At 36.6% G+C, this 19,666-nt stretch overlaps 1 protein-coding gene across 4 annotated transcripts; it reads left to right on the forward strand.

The window, feature by feature from the left end:
* The first annotated feature begins 3,047 nt into the window (after positions 1 to 3,047).
* On the forward strand, positions 3,048 to 19,559 carry arpp21 (cAMP-regulated phosphoprotein, 21). Of its 4 annotated transcripts, none has more exons than XM_084131015.1 (20): positions 3,048 to 3,194; positions 5,915 to 6,169; positions 6,283 to 6,321; positions 7,784 to 7,852; positions 8,093 to 8,201; positions 9,057 to 9,135; positions 9,212 to 9,271; positions 9,375 to 9,512; positions 9,580 to 9,679; positions 9,795 to 9,893; positions 11,814 to 11,851; positions 12,099 to 12,155; positions 13,113 to 13,276; positions 13,755 to 13,865; positions 15,677 to 15,789; positions 16,228 to 16,308; positions 16,387 to 16,683; positions 16,770 to 16,848; positions 17,156 to 17,271; positions 18,856 to 19,559. In XM_084131015.1, the coding sequence occupies exons 2-20, from the start codon at positions 6,038 to 6,040 to the stop codon at positions 19,054 to 19,056; spliced, it is 2,082 nt and encodes a 693-aa protein (XP_083987141.1). In that variant the 5' UTR covers positions 3,048 to 3,194; positions 5,915 to 6,037; the 3' UTR covers positions 19,057 to 19,559. The 4 variants fall into 4 exon arrangements, with proteins under 4 accessions (XP_083987141.1, XP_083987143.1, XP_083987144.1 ...); XM_084131017.1 differs by having other exon boundaries at positions 3,074 to 3,194; positions 6,286 to 6,321; XM_084131016.1 differs by having other exon boundaries at positions 3,102 to 3,194; positions 5,922 to 6,169.
* Positions 19,560 to 19,666: the final 107 nt, after the last annotated feature.

Here is a 19,666-nt window from a genome sequence, read left to right on the forward strand (position 1 = left end):
GTCATACAAAGAAATTATGAACGCATGCAAAAAAAACCAAAAAAATAAGAGAACCAACAAAATATTAATAACTGATTAAGTTGTAGTTAGTTTTTTTTTTAATATAATTTAAAAAATATTTTGATGGTTTAACCAAACTTGTTGGGTCATTAAAAACAATGCACACACATATATAGTGTAGCTATTATAACAATATGTAAAAAAAATTCCATAATATTCCAAACTCATAAACACTTAATTTGTAAACTTCCAGGAGAGGATATTATGAATCTTGAGATCCATTAAAATGACGGGTTCATTTCATTAACAATAGTTTGTGGATCAGACCACACTGGTTGTGATGTACGTTTCTGATTCACTGATTAGAACCAGTTTTGAAGATTATTTTGTTCATGAATTGTCCTACTATATTATATCAAATTCAATTCGGACTGCAAACTCAGGTAAAACTTCTTTTGCCTTAATGCTGAACGAGTCAAAAGCGTTTCCTGCTTTTCAGCTGTGGTGAAATAATGATTGATCCAGGAACTTTAGAAACTGATATCGTTCAAATAAGGATGATGATTAATCAGCAAAAAAAATGTTTTTTTTTTTTTTTTTAATCTATATTTTACTTTTAAGTTTTTACTCCTCCCACACAACTCATTCAGCATGCATTTCTTGTTTCTTGTTAACATCGCTGCTGTTGTGTTTACATTTATTTGACGGAGACAAAAATAACATGGATCATGGCTTTTCATTGTATTGATGATGAACCTGCTGAAAGCTCATTTCCCGTCAATGCTTCATTTCCCAAACTCTTTGACCTCAACCAATCAAGCGCTGACAAAAAAGCAGGTGTGAAATTCTCCCTGCGATTGTTTACCGTAAGAGAAATGTTACATGGCGATGATGAGAGGTTTACTGAGCGAGACAGGTGTGTGTATATAGGTGTATAAATATCAGTGTGTTTAGAAGAGTCGACAGTGGCTGCATTGTTGACATACTGCCACTCTTCTGACCTTGGACCTTTCGAGATGAATCCATCGCTGATGACGCAAGAGAAAGTGTCATTAGAGAAAGCTGAGAGGAGGGTTATTTGCATGTGTGTGTTTCATGTTAAGTAAGACAGAATGCTTTGAAGAGCCTCGGCATTGATTGACTCATACTGTAGACATGCGGGGACATTATGAACAAGTGTGTGATGACCCTTCCTTCCAGCAGGTGCACGTCAGGACACGACAGGATCTCATCCCCTCGAGCCCGAGTGCATTCAATATGGCAGAGTTATTTAAACATCTATGTTTATGTAATATAATAGCTCATAGTAGAAAGCAGAATATTAATTTAAGGAACAGACTGTTTTACAGTGCCTGAATAAATTTTTTTTTCTGGATAAGGTTTGCAGAATTATTCAGACAGATTGATGAATGTATTTACATAAATTATAACATTGTTTTTGCATTCTTGCTTCTTAATCGAGGGTCTTCAACAGGGGGTCCAGTAATTATTAGTTACATTTTTAATAGAATAATTTTTTGTGTAGAAATCCACAGCTAGCTGTGCAGAGCTATCCGTGGATTATTCCTCACTGTAAGGCAGAAAAGTACAGGCGTGACTCGTGTGTATCAGGGACTGCTGAACTGACTGAACACTGGAAGGCTGATAAAGGTTGATACAAAATTGGGCTCTTCTACAAGACAAATACAAAATATGGATGTTTCTTTCAAGCTCTCCACCTTTCCGTCTCTCACTCCGTGCTGTGAAGAGATCAGCCTCCATCACACACAACAGAAACACATCCAGCCATCACTCAGGGGAGACAGTGACTGAATGAATGCTGGACTGCATCCTCAAGCATATAAGGGCAAATTATACAGTGTGTGGTTATAGAGAGTGCGTGCGTGCGTGTGTGTGTGAGAGAGAGAGAGAGAGTGCGTGTGTGTGTGTGTGTGAGTGTCTGTGTGCATTTGTGTGTGTGTGCGCGCGCGCGTGTGTGTCTGTGTCTGTGTGTGTTTATATGTGGGTTTGTGTATGTGTCTGTGTGTACAGTATGTGTGTGTGTATGTGTCTGTGTGTACAGTATGTGTGTGTGCGTATGTGTGGTGGTGTGCGCGCGCGCGTGTGTGTGGTGGTGTGTGTGTGCGCGCGCGCGCGCGCGTGTGTGTGTGTTTGTTAGAAAGTGATAGAAGAGGGACCTCTGGGCTGAGATTACAGGTAAACACTATCACACCTCAAGAAAACATAATGTTCTTTTTTTTGCCAGAGCTGCACTCTGATGCATGTGTATTCATTTAATTAAGGAGCCAGACAGCATCAGGTGTTATCAGTTTCACACACTTTCTAAAAACTGTATCTCCAATTCTCTGAAACGTTAAAGCCATATGGTAGAAAGAGAGTCACTCTGCAGCTGTAGTCTAGTTGTGGTATATGCACTCGTGTGTGTGTGTGTGTGTGTGTGTGCGTGTGCGTGCGTGCGTGTGTGTGTGTGTGTCATTCTGAGTGTCGCATAATCTTTTCATCTAACAGGTGCTCGTTGCAGTATTTGGTGGTTCTCTTTGTGTGAGAAATTCACACTTTTATCTGTAGATGAGAATATTAAACAGCTTAGAATCTATCTTGAAACATGGATATATTAGATACTGAAACATGGATATATTTTCTGCATTGAATAAATAATATCCTTAAAAATGTACCATAGAAAAATTATGAATGAATAAATAAATAAATAAATAAAAACTATAAACTATAACAAATAAAACGGTTCTTACTCTGTGTGGACTGGAGGATACCCATTTATTATGATTTTATAGTTCTACTATTAATTGGCCAAAACTAGTACGACATTTTTGGTTTAGGCAATCTGACAATATGAATCAGTTGCCATTGTGTCAGACGAGTTATTTTTATATTTTCTGCTTAACGTATAATTTCCTCACATCTAATTAATGTGGATGTCTAGGGGGTTTTTTTTGTTTTTTTTTACCGGCTCTGTGCTTGTGTGTATGTGTGTGTGTTTGTGTCTGTGAGCGCGCAGCGTGAGTGCCAGGAAGAGGCAGAGCGCACGAGAGCGCGCGCGTGTTTAATTGAGTGTGTTGAGCGCGCGTGGCGTGAGTGAGTCTGTCAGAAACAGAAGATGTTTGACAAGCTCACCGGAGACACAAGCGCTCAATCCTGACGAGTTCAACTGTTTGTTCGGCTCGCGTTACACACAGGTAAGCAAAGTCTGCTGTCTCTCATGCGTTTGCTCTTCATTAGAAGCATTTAGAGGCGCGCGATTTTACACTGTGGCGTGTTGTCAAGAGTTATGTGTAACCATAATTTAGTCATCATAACCACAATCATATCACACTGTAAGGACTCCTTACAGGTTCATTTTAATACTAACATTAGTTTTCTTGAGTTCAAACTATTTTGCTGACAATATATATATATATATATATATATATATATATATATATATATATATATATATTGAGCTATTGTATGACGAATTGTTCTGTTGATATAGTCTGATGTTGGGTTCAGGGTTGTTAAAAAAAAGAGCAATGGTCTGGGTAGTTTTTAGAAAGCACAGCTGCTCCTGCGTCGCTCCGTGCGTCAGTGACAGTCTGAGATCCCAACAGCCGCTCCAAATATAACCCGTGCCAGTCAGACTGAACCAGGAATGCGACGTAGTGGTGGAAACCGAAGCCCATCTCGCCTGCTACACCTTCAAGCTGACAGACAGACAGACAGACAGATTGGATCTCTGAGCACAGATCTTTGCGCTATTCTGCAGAGCGCGTGTCTGTTTGTATGTGCGCACAACTTCTCCACATGCTTTTACGCACTTTAGCTTCACAAGAATGATATGGTAACCAAATAACCATAACGACAGCCAAAGTGCTATATTAACTTCATTTAATGTTACTAGATTAAAACAAAACATTGTTTTAGGACAGTTAATTTAAAGGGATAGTTCACCCAAAAATGAAAATTCTGTCATTTACTTACTTTTTCCCCCCATATCATGGAAGTCAGCGGGATCTATCAACTGTTGACATTCTTCAAATTTTCATCTTCTGGGAAAGAAATTCATAATGTTTGGAGTGACTAGCCTAAATGATGACACTTTTCATTTTGGGTGAACTATCCCTTTAAGCAGTATTAAAGCACTACAGTTTGATTGTGAATGTTGCTCACAGTCACAACAGTTCTGAAAATGAGTAACTTTTAATTAGTAGTTAATATCGACTAACTTACGTTTCTGACATAAATTAGTTATTTTTTCTCCACCGAACCAAAGGGGAAAATAATTAAACAAAAAGCCAAACATCACGGTTTGATTGTCGCCAAGCAAAAAAACAGACTGAAAGACGGACTGGAGCTTCGTATATGAGTGGAGTGGAGTGATTTTCCCGCTCTGCTCATAGCGTTCTGTAATTTCACCGTTCCGGATCCAGTCCGGGGTTTGTATTTCCCGCTCTGCAAACAAGAGAGAAAACCGCTCCGAACAATCCTTTATTATTAATTTTGTATTTATTTTTTAGATTAAATTCATGGATACTTTTTATTATTATATACACCACATTACGATAACATCAAAATATAATAATAAAATAAAAATAAAATAAATATAGAACACCATATTTACTTTAGTAGGCTAACTAGTATATCTGTTCTATGATGTTTTTGCAGAAACTATGTAGGCCTACGTTTATGTAAGGGTTAGTCAGTGGCCAAAAACCCTGAGCAATGTGCTGCTGTTCATCAGATGTAAGATGGCATCTCTGTCATACAATTATTTTACATCCACGTTTGAAGCACCTGTTAGCTAACCTAGAAAACACCTGATGAAGTGATAGAGCTGCCGTGGCGTCCGTGTGTGTGTGTGTGTGTGTGGAGGCGTGTGGTTTAACACTGGCCAAAGTGAGTCAGTGACTCAGTTGTCAGACATGAAGACAAGTTCAAACATGATGAGAGTGATGACATTAGAGTGAAGGATGCAGTCTTTCCAAACAGTGTGTGTGTGTGTGTGTGTGTGTGTGCTTTCCATTCAGAGAGTCTTCATTCTAGGAATATAACTTACAGCACCTGCCACTGCTATGAAAAGAGCTGCACAAAATACATGCACAGTCAATGCAGACGTCTTACACGCATAGGTATTTTTATCCAAATCAGCATTGCTGGAGAGCTTCTCAACTGGTTTTGCTTCAAGATTTTACATTAAACAATAAGTACCAGAAACTGTTATCGTGCAAAAAAAGAAACTAAAATATCCTTAAAATCAATTATAAATGTATTAAGAATACTTTGATCTGCATAGGCCTAAAACTGTTACCATGACAGAAAGTGACTTTTTAATTTACTTGGTTTTTATTGGTTGAGCACTTTTTTTAATTAATATTCTCTTGAATTTTAACATTTCAGCTATTAATTTGCCACACGACTCATTGTGGTTGGCACAAACCATGCTTATCCTTGTTGAAAATGAATATTTCTTTTTACCCTGTGTAGTCTTTTTCATAATTTCTGAAGAGGTTACACAGTCTGTGTTGGCATGTCTAATTAATCTAGCTTTCTACCAAATGACATATGAATTTATACCAAAATATTGTGTGATTGGAAGAACATCAACAACAAGTCTATTTATTTTGCTGTCCTGACTGTGCACAATTATGCGTTTAGATTCATTTCATTTTAACTTGAGCCCGCAGGCAAATCAGTTTATGACCTGAATGAAAAATAATGATATTTCATAATTATTGATACTTGGTTGGAAGCTTAATTAATCACCTATTTGAGCTTATACGACTCTGACTGTCAGCTGAGTGTCTTGTATGTAAAAAAATATATATATATACCTGGCATATTGCTCAGAATAAATAAATGATTACAGATCTGAAAAGCATTTTTGTTCTGAGATGTTTTTTTCTCTTCTTTACTTAATAAGAATCTAGCCATCTGTTCTGGCAAGAGAAGAGCGGAGCAACAAAAAAAAAGAGAAAAGAAGACATCTTGTCTCTATATTAATTGGCTTGGGCGGTCATGGGGCGTATGGTGGCCAATAACTGATATGACCTTTGAATCCGCAAACTTCAAGATGTCCGAAACAGGAGAATCTGAAAATCTCCCAGAATGCACTATGGAGGAGACTCCACCTCCATGCTGTACCACAGACACTGAGGATTGTCATAAATCCAGCCAGGTGAAAATCCAGATCCAACACACTTTGATCATTTACTCTTCAGCTTCTTCCTTGTTTAATTTCCTCCTATCCTTTTCCTTTAATCATGTTTTTTTATTTATTTTTATTTTAAGCAGCCAAAATCAGATGGACAACTTAAAAAGAAACTGAAGGTAGGATTGCAATTGAATCTAATTATTAAAACACCCTCGCTGTAGAGCATTCATTTCATGTATGAGTTTATTTACCTTTCGAGCTTCCCAGACGTTTATGTGAGATTGATGGGTTTATACTCAGCAGAATATTGCTTTTTGATTCATTCTCCTTGGTGGGTAAATGGCATTTGCGGCAGACTGTTTAACCTCAGCGGTTATGTGTCTCAGTCAGAATACCATTAAACACTGCATTCACTCCCTATAGTTACCCAACTTCATAAAGTAAATCACATCAGCATCTCTCAGTCAGTCTGGGAGCAGGCTCAAATAGTGTAAAAATAGCATAGTTACACTTTTCACCCTGTAGTGTTGATCCAATGATCAAGAAATACAATCACTAGAGCATCACTGCCTTTGCAAAATGAAAATAGTGACGTATTTAAAATAATATCTATACATAACAATATAAAAGTCAGAAATCTTATCTCCACCTATATAGAAATTGAGCAAATGAAAGCTGGAATTGGCTATTTATACTTTGCTTTTAAGATTTCATTTATATTCCGCATCACGTCATATTGTAAAATATTTAAAAATATTTAAAAAAACAACTGTAACCCAGCTAACAAAAATATGTTCTAAGAACACTGTAAATAATTACATGATCAGTAAGTTATGACAACATATGTTTTTATATTGCTTTAACTTTTGCTAAAATTTTCATTGTTTTAAGTAGGTTTGATATAATTTAAGTTGAAATGACTTAAACATCCAAGTTGATTTTACTTTAAAAAAATGAAGGCAGCAACTTTTTTTTACAGTGATTGTTTTGATAACATTCTCATTATGAACATGTTAATTCTGAATATTCCCTGAACGTTCAAACCTTAATGTTTTCTTAGAATGCTTAGAATGTCTTAGAATGTTTTTAAGAATGTTTTTTAAACGCTTTTTCTTGGTTATGTGATCGTTAAGGGAACATTCCATTTGATCATTTTGCAAACATTGTGTTACGTTTGAATGTTCTCTGAATGTTCTGAATCCAGTAGAACATTTAAAAAATATCAGTTGAACGTCCAACCGAAACGTTTCAGGGGGAAAAAAACGCTCCGTAAACGATGTTAAAAATAATGTTTTTGTTCTAGCGTTTCAGTGAATGTTTTAATAACTTTGAATGAACATTCTATTAATGTTACTGGAGGAACGTTTGAGAACGTTAAGTTCTGAGAACGTTCCCTGTAAGCTGGGAAACTGCTTTAAAGAAAAATCAGGTTAATAGTTTAAAAGGCAACAACCATAAAAAGACAATATAAAAAAATATCTCCACATCCTTTTGTGTTGTGTATATATTATGGTTGAAATAACAAATGCAGCAATAATGTGCGCTGAGAACAGTCCTCTGTTGTAAAAAATGTTTATTTTCCTTTGTGATGTGGGGTTATTGAATGAATATGTGTGTGTGTGTGTGTGTGTGTTACAGGCCAAAGGGAAATTAGTTCGGAGCACAGCTGTGTGTGAGGAGTCTTTATCCACTGAGGAGAACAGCAAGGTAAGAATCGTCTTTCTTTTCTCTCTATAACCTAAAACACATTTACAATTTTACATCCACCATTAAAGTTAAATTAGTCTGATGGATAGGACATGTGTAAGTGAACCAAGACTGTTGCCACTGCTCTCGTTAGTGTTCCAAGAATAAGGGGTTTTTAATGGTATATTGCATTTGCTCTCCTAATCCATTACATCCTTGAAATTATAGTTTGTGAAGGAACTCTGTTCTGTCTGATCTTAGGAAAACGAGAGCAAGACGGCTATATCTAGTGACCATGATGACAGTCCTGAGTGCAACGAGGAGGAAGAGGAGAAGAGCATCACATCTAAAAAAACAAGTTTATCCAAAGGTAATCGACCTAGTGTGTGTGTATTTGTGTATCATGCATTCATGAAGTATGTGCACATAAAATGCAAACATATTTCATCTAGATCTGTAAAAAAGAATGCATTAATTTCTGCAATTAACATGGGATGTTTAAAGTGTTTAAAATAAACGAGGCGATTAATGCAGCGTCTATTTTAAAAAATATATATTCTAAATTAATTTGAGGATATATCGTTCAAAAGTTTGGGGTCGGTAAGATTTGTTTATGTTTTTGAAAGATGTATTTTATGCTCACCAAGGCTCCATTATTTATTCTATTTTAAAAAAACGTAATATTGTGAAATATTATTACAATTTAAAATAACTGTTTTAATATATTTTAAAATATAATTTATTCCTGTGATCAAAGCTGAATTTTCAGCATCATTACTCAGTCTTCAGTGTCACATGATCCTTCAGAAATCATCTTAATATGCTGATTTGCTGCTCAAGAAACATTTCTGATTATTATCAATGTATTAATATTTTTTGTGGAAGCCGTGATACATTTTTAAGGATTCTTTGATGAATGGAGAGTTCAAAATACCAGCATTTATTTGACATGGAAATCTGTTGTAACATTATAAATGTCTTTACTCTCACTTTTGATCAATTTAATTGCATCCTTGTTAACTAAAAGTATTTATTTCTTTAAAAGAAAAACTTACTGCCCTCAAACCTTTGAATTGTACTGTATGTTCCTTACTTGCAATTAATTAATTAATTGCAGAAAATGCTGATTAATTTGTTCAATCGATTCAAAGTCCTAATTTTTGAGACATACTTCCAATCCCTTGCATATCTAAAATGTAATCCCATGCATATGTGTGTGTTTTAGAGCCCAGTCTGGAGTATACCGACTCCACCGGCATTGATCTGGAGGAGTTTTTAATCACTACTTTGAAGAGCAGTCCCAGGTGGGTAAAAGACTGAACATATCCCTTCATTCTCCTCCTTCCATTCGTGCTGAATCTGTTTATTTTTGGCTTGCAGGGACCGACTGATGCTCTTAAAGCTCGAGCAGGACATGACTGACTTTATGACAGACAACAGGTACCGTTCCATGCATGTCTTTCATGGTTTAGAGATAGACACATTTGTAATGTGATCTAATGTCTCTCTCTCTCTCTCTCTCTCTCTCTCTCTCTATCTGTAGTTCCTATAAAAAGTTCCCTCAGATGTCCTCGTATCACAGGATGCTTGTCCACAGGGTCGCAGCTTATTTTGGACTGGAACACAATGTGGATCACAGTGGAAAAGCGGTCATCATCAACAAAACCTGCAATTCCAGGATGTACGTGTCTGTTATATAAGTGCATTTATGAAGGAATGAATGTGGGTGTAACATAATGTTTTTTCAGACCAGAACATCGGTTTGCTGAACATGTTCAGGAGGAGAAGACAGAGGAAAGAAGATCAATACTGAAAAGAGACACCAGTCAGGAGAAAGAAGACAGTCAGGTCTGGACACATGCACACTTCACTGATCACTTGGGTATGAAGAGCTAGCAATGGCTCCTCTAATAGCTCTGATCTTTGCGGCTGGTTAACTCTCGTCTGCTGTTGTCTTTTACAGCTGAGGGTTCCCTCTCTCAAAGATCAGATGAGAAGCAAGTCAATAGAGGAGAGAGAGGAGGAGTACCAGAGAGTCCGGGAACGCATATTCTCACAGGACGTAAGAAAACACTGAACATGCACATATAGAGCCCTATCTTGCACCCAGCGCAATTGACTTTGTACACCGACGCATGTATCATTCCTATTTTGCACCCGCGCACAGCAGACTTTTCCCTCCACAGACGCACGCCGGTAAACTAAGGAGTGAACTTGCGCTCCCGGGGGCGGTTCAGTGAAAAGAGGAGGCGTGTTCCGGCGCAAACGTTCAAACTGGTGCTATTTTGCAGTTTCAGAAAACAATTCCTCCACAGACCAGGAGAAACCTATTCTAAAGTCAGTGGCGTGTTATTCAGATGCTATTTTAAGGGCGCATGCTTGGCCATAATGTAGCGTGTGCACAACGCACATACACTTTGCTTCTCTCATCTACACAGACGCAGCAGTTTTCATTTTTGCAAATCATACATTATTACAAGGAAAAATATTAACACACGAGGGAAATCATTGTGGTGTCCATGAAGATGTGAAAAAATAGGCATAAATCTAGCTTACACATTTACCCAAATTATCATACGCCTGTTTAACCGAAGCTAATTTGGGTGTGTTTCTCCATCCCCAATGTCACTTCTCTGTGTTTTACGGCCCTGACGAGAACGTCGGTCTCCTCGGCTGTGAACCGCTGCTGGCGTGCGCCTGGCAAATCCACCGTTATAATAGCAATCCGCCATGGAACAAGCGCGCCTGCTCTTAAAGTCAGCATGAAATCAAATTTGACAAATCTTCTTTTTATATGTAATATTGTAGTGTTTATTATAAATGATTTATCTGTGCACTTCATTATTTTTTTTAAAATTCATGTACCCTTATAATCTTTAATCAAAAACATTACCCTTCCCTCCCCCCTCGAAACGACCTCTCTTCTCTTTTGGTCACGTGCCATGGCGAAAGGGTGCGGCCAGAGCCGATGAGGGTGCGGCTATCGGTGTCTGTCTCGTTTCTGCTCTCGAGGGTGAACTTGACTTGACTCATCTTGGTTCGCGGGAGGCTCATATAAATATGAGCTGATTCCTGCCTGAAAATTTAGCTGCTCGTCCTCGTCGCCGGGCTCCTCAATAAAAAATCCTTCATGGGAGGGTAACGGTGGGGAGAAATCCTCCACAACTGAATGTAAACTGGCATTCAAATCTGCCTCCATTTTGTTTGCAACGCCCAACCTCCAACGATCCAATCAATTCCCGAAGAACGAAATCAAGCCCCGCCCTACATTTTTTTCTAATTTCAGAAGCCGTTTCACTCGGATATACGTCACAACAAGGAAAAAATGACAATCTCAACTTCCGTTTCATGCCGACTTTAAAGGGAATGTGAGATGACGCTCTGATTGGTTTATTTCACGTTACGCCCAAACCACACCTATGAATAATGAAGCTACTTCAGACCAACCCATTTTAGATTTGCGAGACCCGCCCACAAAGTTACTTGCGTTTCGCGTTTGATACTTGCGTTTCGCGTTTGATACTTGCGTTTCAGATCGTTAAAATAGGGCCCACAGAGTTACAAAAATCCGTTTAAGACAAGTCATTTCACTCGGCGGCCATCTTTGAAACGCCTCTCAGTCATGCATGTACATCTATTTCGTTGATTGGGGGAAACATCAAATTCTCCAATGCTGTTCACCAAGTTTACGATTACGATTTCGTATTTGAAATCACCAATGAAATCTGACAACAACTATCTCATAAATTTGGTTTCTAAATGCTCAGATCATGACAAAAATCGTCCTTTTTCAGAGTCATAAGTTATGATTTTACCAATCAGTGATTGGCTCTTTTATTTAGAAGGTGGGGCTTATTCCACCATATTGAGCGTTGCACTTTCTTCCAATCATAGTAATATGAGTGCCCTGTGTTTGTACATCTAAAGTCTTTGGTAGTACATTAAAGTTTGTCCTCTGATTTTGTGCTCTTTTATTTTTCAGCCCGCTGGTCTTTCGCAGAGTGTTTATATTGAGACCAGGTAAACCTCTCTTAATAGTTAATATTAAGAATATGTATGAAATGTTGCATTTAAATACATATACAATAAATATAATATTATTTAAATATGAAATAATTGCTCTTCAAAACAAAGTAATCAGTATTTTGTAAACCATGTAACTGGTTTAAATTGAAATATGCAATTTTATCAATATGATGATTATAAATAAATTGGCTGCACTTCAACATTTCTCTTCTTTTATTTCTATTTTTAAATGTGGTTTTAGAGGTCTAGATGACAGCAGTATTCTCACTGAGACCCAGAGAAGACGCCAGCTCTTTAGGTGAGAAATTATTTCTCTCCATAATCCGATCAATAAAGATATGTCCGAGGAAAGAAAGATTGTTCTCTGATTGGCTAAAAAGGCTGCTCCACTTAAATGCTGAGACACACACAGGTGTTATTTTAGTTATTTTAGAAACAATTTATGTTTGATGTTCCAAAAAATCACTTTCAACACCTTTAAAGAGGACCTATGATGCTTGTTTACATGTTCAGCTTTCTTTAGTGTGTAATGTTGCTGTTTGAGCACGAAAAAGATCTGCAAAGTTACAAAGTCCCTCCAGTGGGAGTTCTTCTCTATACCAGTGTCAGTGTTTCTGAACTCCCTGAAACGCCTCCATTGTAGACTTGAGTTTTCTTCCGGGAACAAACACAATATTCCTCATTTAAATAATTCCCGCCCAAGGCATACATTAAATAAAGGGGTGGGGCCTGGTTGAGTTAGTTGAAACTGGCGGTTATGGTAAGGGGCGGGACATTTCCCAAACACACTCAAAGTGGTTGGCCAATCACAACACACTGATCCAGCCGACCAATCAGAGCACATTGTGCTTTTCAGAAGGAGGGGCTTCATAGAGACAGGAACTAAACAGAGCATTACTGACAGACTGGGAAGAGAGGAGCTGCAACAATAGAGAATATGTATAAAATAATGTTTTTTGAACATTTAAGCATAAAAACCTATTCGGTACTATACGGTTATCCGGACCACATGTGATGACCTACCCCAACCCCGCCCCTAAACCTACCCGTCACTGGGGTTACGACCAACCAAGAGCGGTTGTGGTCACGTGTGGTCAGGTGTGGTCCGGATAACCGTATAGTACCACCTATTCTAGTAGAGCCCAAAAACAAAATTAAGGTTCTCTTTAATGCTTTTAACTTAATTTTAAACTGAGAAAATGACTAACTCAAACTTCTTTCAACAACTGATTATGAGTGATTTTGGGTTGTGCAGGGGTAACCGGGACGGGTCGGGTCGGCTGTCCGGCAGCAGGCAGAGCAGTTTTGAGCTGGACTCGCACTGGAATGACCCTCGACCCTGGAGCAGCACCGATTCAGACAGCTCAACATGGACCTCTAAATCTCGTTCAGACAGCAGCTCCAAACTCTGCAAACCAGGTGCAAAAATAACACTGACCATTAGTTAACAAAATTAAAAATTAAAAAGTTGAAAAAATTCTACAGCTTTCATTAATCTTAGTTCATGTTAATATCATTTACATTTACTAATACATTTTAGGAATAAAAAGTTGTATCTATAACAGTAGTTAATATTGCTCTGTGAACTATCATGAATAATATTTTCATTAACTTACATTAAATAAATAAATGCAGTAAAAATATAATGCTCAACTAATGCTAACAAATGAGATCTCAAATTGTATTATTAGCATAGCATTGAAAGATTCTATGTAAAAAAAATCACACAGAATGATTCAGCATAATTTGAGATGATCCAAAGAGCATCCTTGTGCTGTACAAAGAGTCATATGATCGATGTCACAAATTTCCTTATTTGATTAGTGGCCTAGAAATAGTGCAGAATCCCTCATAAAGTTTCTGATCTGCTGTTGTTTCTGTGTGATCAATCCAACAGTGTCTGAGTCATCGCTATCATACGCTCCACCCAACAACAGCCCTGCTTACATCCTCGTGCCTGCTGAGTCATCCATACCTCCTGGGAGCATCTTATTGAATCCACATACAGGTACACACACACACACACACAGTCTGGTTTGCTATCTTTGTGAGGACTCTCCGTAGACGTAATAATTTTTATACTGTCCAAACTATATTCTGACACTAACCTGACCCCTAAACCTACCCTTCACACACAACTTTCTGCATTTTTATATTTATAATGCATTTGCATTCTGTATGATTTATAAGCTTGTGTACCCATGAGGATCTCAATTTAGGTCCCCAGAGTGACACGAGTCCCCATGAGTCTGTGTGCGTAGTCCCCACCAGGATAGAAAAACACACACACACACACACACAAGTCACTGAGTAGAAGCTGACTCATTGGTTCACACTGACTCAAAAGCCCTATTCGGACAAGGGTAGATGGAGTAATGTAATTTTACTACAGGACATCTGTAATATTAATGGCCAATTCGCACAGGATAAGAGATCTCAGTAAAACTAGCAGAAGTGGAAAAGTAACTCGATTTGCGCATCGCCGTCACTCCTGTCGTATTACGTTGCTTCCTGATATCACATGCACAAACACATAATCATATGTGTATATACAGTGCAATGCATAAGTTAATACACCCATGCTAAATTTGACTAAAAAGAGGAATAAAAAATCATATTTTGGAAATTGAACTTAATGCCTTAATTTAAAAAATTAGGAAAAATCCAACCTTTTAGGACACCAATTTTCTTTGTGACTGAATAATGTATCGTAAATAAATAAATGTTCTTCCTTAAAATACATGGTGCATAAGTGAGTACACCCCTATGTTAAATTCCCATAGAGGCAGGCAGATTTTTATTTTTAAGTATTTTTTTTAAATTAATTTTTAGGATATTATGCATCCTGATAAAGTTCCCTTGGCCTTTGGAATTAAAATAGCCCCACATCATCACATAGCATTCACCAAACCTAGAGATTGGCATGGTTTTATTTCAGTTAGCCTAAAAGCTAGTTTGATTTGCATTGAGAGATGATCTTATGGAAAGTACCCAATGCCAATCTCTAGGTTTGGTGAAGGCTATGTGATGATGTGGGGCTATTTTAATTCCAAAGGCCAAGGGAACTTTATCAGGATGCATAGTATCCTAAAAATTAATTTTAAAAAAATACTTAAAAATAAAAATCTGCCTGCCTCTATGGGAATTTAACATAGGGGTGTACTCACTTATGCACCATGTATTTTAAGGAAGAACATTTATTTATTTACGATACATTATTCATTCACAAAGAAAATTGGTGTCCTAAAAGGTTGGATTTTTCCTAATTTTTTAAATTAAGGCATTAAGGCATGATTTTTTATTCCTCTTTTTAGTCAACTTTAGCATGGGTGTATTAACTTATGCATTGCACTGTATATAAAACAGTTATATCCAGTAACGATTAATTAACTTCAGATTGGATTGTGTTGGTAATAGGCACTTACCTAACGCTAAAAGATGTTTCGTGCCTCTAACAAGTGCTTTCGATCTTCTTTCTGATCTGAATGGTGTGTAAAACACTTGAGTTTTGCCACATACTCGTCCCAGCGTCTAGAACGCAACTGAATGCTTTTTCAAGCGTCTCCATACTTGAAAAACCGCAGAAAACTACTTTTAAACAGGAAATGACGAAATATTTACGGTTATTTTCCCGGACCTTTTTACTGAAGGTAATCTGATTACTGAGATGGCACATTCAGACGGGACTAAAATCACAGAGAAGCTCTGATAATTATTACTTTACCCCGTCCTATCCATGTTAAACTAGTCCCGTCCGAATACGGCTTGAGTCTACACACCAAAAAATCTCTCTCATCCAACAATGAACATGTCCTTTAGGGCAGCCATTTCTGAATCCTGATGGAACTCCAGCTGTTTACAACCCACCAGTACAGTCACAAGCCCCGCCCCCTCCTCCTCAGCAGCCAATAGCAAGCCATGGTGTCCCACAGGTGAGTGAAACTATAATGGAGACTCGTGGTGCACAATATATCAGTAGTCTGATTTTGTTTTATATATCTGTATTGGTCGATATTGTACAATTTGACCTGTTTTTACATTTAGATTACCTTTGTGTTCATCTAACACTCACTTAAAGTGCATCTTTAAAAACAGTAATAGTTTAATAAAACAAGTTAAATGTAATCTTTAGCAAATCTCAAAATGAACATCCATTTCTCATGCTGTACATTATAATATTCTGGGACTGTAACAGAAACATCCTATCTTACAATCCTATCATGTACTGCATGTTTAGTAACCATAGGATTTTTTTTTTTAATCTTACGTATTGAATTAAGATAGGACGTTTCTGTAATACGGTCCCAAAGAAAATTTTCTTTATATAAAATCAACAAAATCCAGAACCTGTCCTCTCATTTCTGGTTTAGGTTCAGTACTCCTCGGTGACCTACCTTCCACCTCAGCAGTTAAACGTTTCTACCTCTCAGCAACACCCAACAGAACAGACTGTAAGTGATATATGTATATGTATATATATAAATATATATATAAAACAGTACATGACAAACTTATTTTTTGCTTCCTAGAGGGAAGACATTAGCTCTAAGTTTGGTCACATGACCTTGAGTCACCAGTCATCAGGGGATCTTCCAGATATGTCGTCATTCTATGTGCAAGGAGCTCCGCCCACACACAGCTATGCTCCGCCCACACAAAGCTATGCTCCGCCCACACAGAGCTATGCTCCGCCCCCACACAGCTATGCTCCACCCACACACAGCTACGCTTCAGACAGTTACATGAGTCCTGGAATGACACTGGCTCCTCCCACAGCCCCGCCCCCTCACACAGCCCCACCCCCTCCGACTCAGCAGAGCAACCAGGTACTTCTTCATCAATGAGTAATGAGATACGGTGTAATGTCATACTGTATGTCTAATTATGAGTCAATTCTGGTGTGCCCTCTTAGGTTTCAGTGTACAGTTACCCTGTTCAGTGTCCCAGTGCAGCTCAACAGTACGCAGCGGGCAGTTACAGCACACAAACAGGTACACATGAAGATCTGTGTCCCTTACGCTGAGTCTCAGTAGTAGGAGAGGGGGCCGTTACACTGTAAGAGATGGTGTCACTGGTCTCACAGTGAACCGGTCTCTTTTCCTGCTATTCATATCAGCTCTCATATGAGATATATAGACGTTCAAGTCTCTGTGTTGTGTATACATGCATAAAAATACATAAATAAACAAAGAAAAAACATTTATTGAATTTACTCTTTGTGTTGGCTGTCATATTGATATGCGATAACGATACAATTAATAAAATCTCACACATATTTGTCAACATTTCTCTCAACAGGATACCCGCCTGTGATGTCTAACCAGCAAGGCTGCCCAGGCATGATGGGAAATCAGATTCTACCCCAAACACAGCAAAGCATTATGGGACATTACCCATCCGTGTCCTCCTATCAGGTACTGATGCAAATAAACAAACTACAGAAAACTTAGTTTGGAATTCCAGTCCATGCACATTTTATTGATAGGTTAATATATATCAAATTGAATTTTTATTATAAAATTAAATAAATAAAAATTAGTCATTTAAATCAATATTAATATGAAATGTTATAATAATCATTAATTATACATACAGTACATACACACAACAACTGATATATATATATATATATATATATGTTTTATATATATACAGTGCAGTGCATAAGTGAATACACCCATGCTAAAGTTGACTAAAAAGAGGAATAAAAAATCATATTTTGGAAATTGAACTTAATGCCTTAATTTAAAAAATTAGGAAAAATCCAACCTTTAAGGACACCAATTTTCTTTGTGAATGAATAATGTATCGTAAATAAATAAATGTTCTTCCTTAAAATACATGGTGCATAAGTTTGGACACCCCTATGTTAAATTCCCATAGAGGCAGGCAGATTTTTATTTTTAAGTATTTTTTTTAAATTTATTTTTAGGATACTATGCATCCTGATAAAGTTCCCTTGGCCTTTGGAATTAAAATAGCCCCACATCATCACATAGCATTCACCAAACCTAGAGATTGGCATGGGGTACTTTCCATAAGATCATCTCTCAATGCAAATCAAACTAGCTTTTAGGCTAACTGAAATAAAACCATGCCAATCTCTAGGTTTGGTGAAGGCTATGTGATGATGTGGGGCTATTTTAATTCCAAAGGCCAAGGGAACTTTATCAGGATGCATAGTATCCTAAAAAAAAATAATAAAAAAATACTTAAAAATAAAAATCTGCCTGCCTCTATGGGAATTTAACATAGGGGTGTACTCACTTATGCACCATGTATTTTAAGGAAGAACATTTATTTATTTACGATACATTATTCATTCACAAAGAAAATTGGTGTCCTTAAAGGTTGGATTTTTCCTAATTTTTTAAATTAAGGCATTAAGTTCAATTTCCAAAATATGATTTTTTATTCCTCTTTTTAGTCAACTTTAGCATGGGTGTATTCACTTATGCATTGCACTGTATATATATATTTATTATTATAAGTATTATTGTTCTCAATATTATTGTATTTCAGTATTTCTAATAATATATACATTTTATATTAAAAATATTAATAGAAATAGTAAAATATTATAACATTCTAAAAATGTATATATAATTAATATTAAATAAAATAATATACAAACATATCAAATAATATACAAATATATAATTATAAATATTAATATATTAATAACAAATATTAAATTAATAAGGATTATAATTTTTACAAATTATTACAAATTCTAAAAATGTATCTATAATTATTATTTTATTATTTTTATTAATATATTTAGTACACATTTCCCTGTATATATCAATATTTTAATTATATATATCAATATTTTAATTATATATATATATATATATATATACACACACACCCACACAAATTATGCTAATTAATTAAAACTGGTATATATATATATATATATATATATATATATATATATATGGAAATATTAAAATAATTATTTTTACTAAAATGTATGTTGTGTCTCTCGTAACAAGGTCCCGCAGCAACAGTCGTATCCCTCTGCGGTGCTGGTGTCAGGACAGGCTGGGCAGAGCCAGTGTTTGGCTCCTCCTGCTGGACTGCAAGTGTACTGCAACTCTTCTCCCCCTCCACCACTCAGTGTGATGGGGGTCTCCTTCCAGTCCAGCAGCTGCAAAAATGGCTGTAACGTTAATCAGAACCAATGCTGGTACTAAAGGACACTATGTACTGTATAGTATAGTGTTATGTATACAACATAGTGTTGTTATAAACTCATATGCATATTCAGTGTTTGTAGCGACACATAATGTTCTGTACAGCCTGTAGCACTCGAGTCTGATCGCATCCTTCAAGATTCAGCCTTTTCTACTTTGTCAGAAACTTGTTTTGAATTTTACTTTACATGGAGAATAATGTCATGTTTAAATTGCTGTTAGAGCATAATTTATACTATTTATATATTATGTTTTCGCTTAATATCCATAAAATGTTATATTTTGAATAGTATATGATACTATATTTATCTTGTTTATAGAGGGCTATATTACATGAGTGAAGAATGAAACTAGATTCTACAAAGTTTGTCAGTGTAGAACCTTTTAAAATAATGTTTTGTTGTTTGTTTGTTTGTTTTACAGAATTGTATTAGGATGTAACATTTGACCTGATTGGACAATATCTAAGTGTCATTTCTTAAATATATGGCCTTTTAATTGGTAACCTGTTGGCTTCTTGTCTTAACTCACATTCATATCAGGGTCAGGCGGTGTTCATAGGCGTTTTGAGTGTTGTGCAAACATTTAGCTGATTATGATTATGATTAAG

This window comes from Abramis brama, assembly GCF_963993115.1.
Source record: "Abramis brama genome assembly, chromosome: 12".
NCBI classification, from domain to species: domain Eukaryota; kingdom Metazoa; phylum Chordata; class Actinopteri; order Cypriniformes; family Leuciscidae; genus Abramis; species Abramis brama.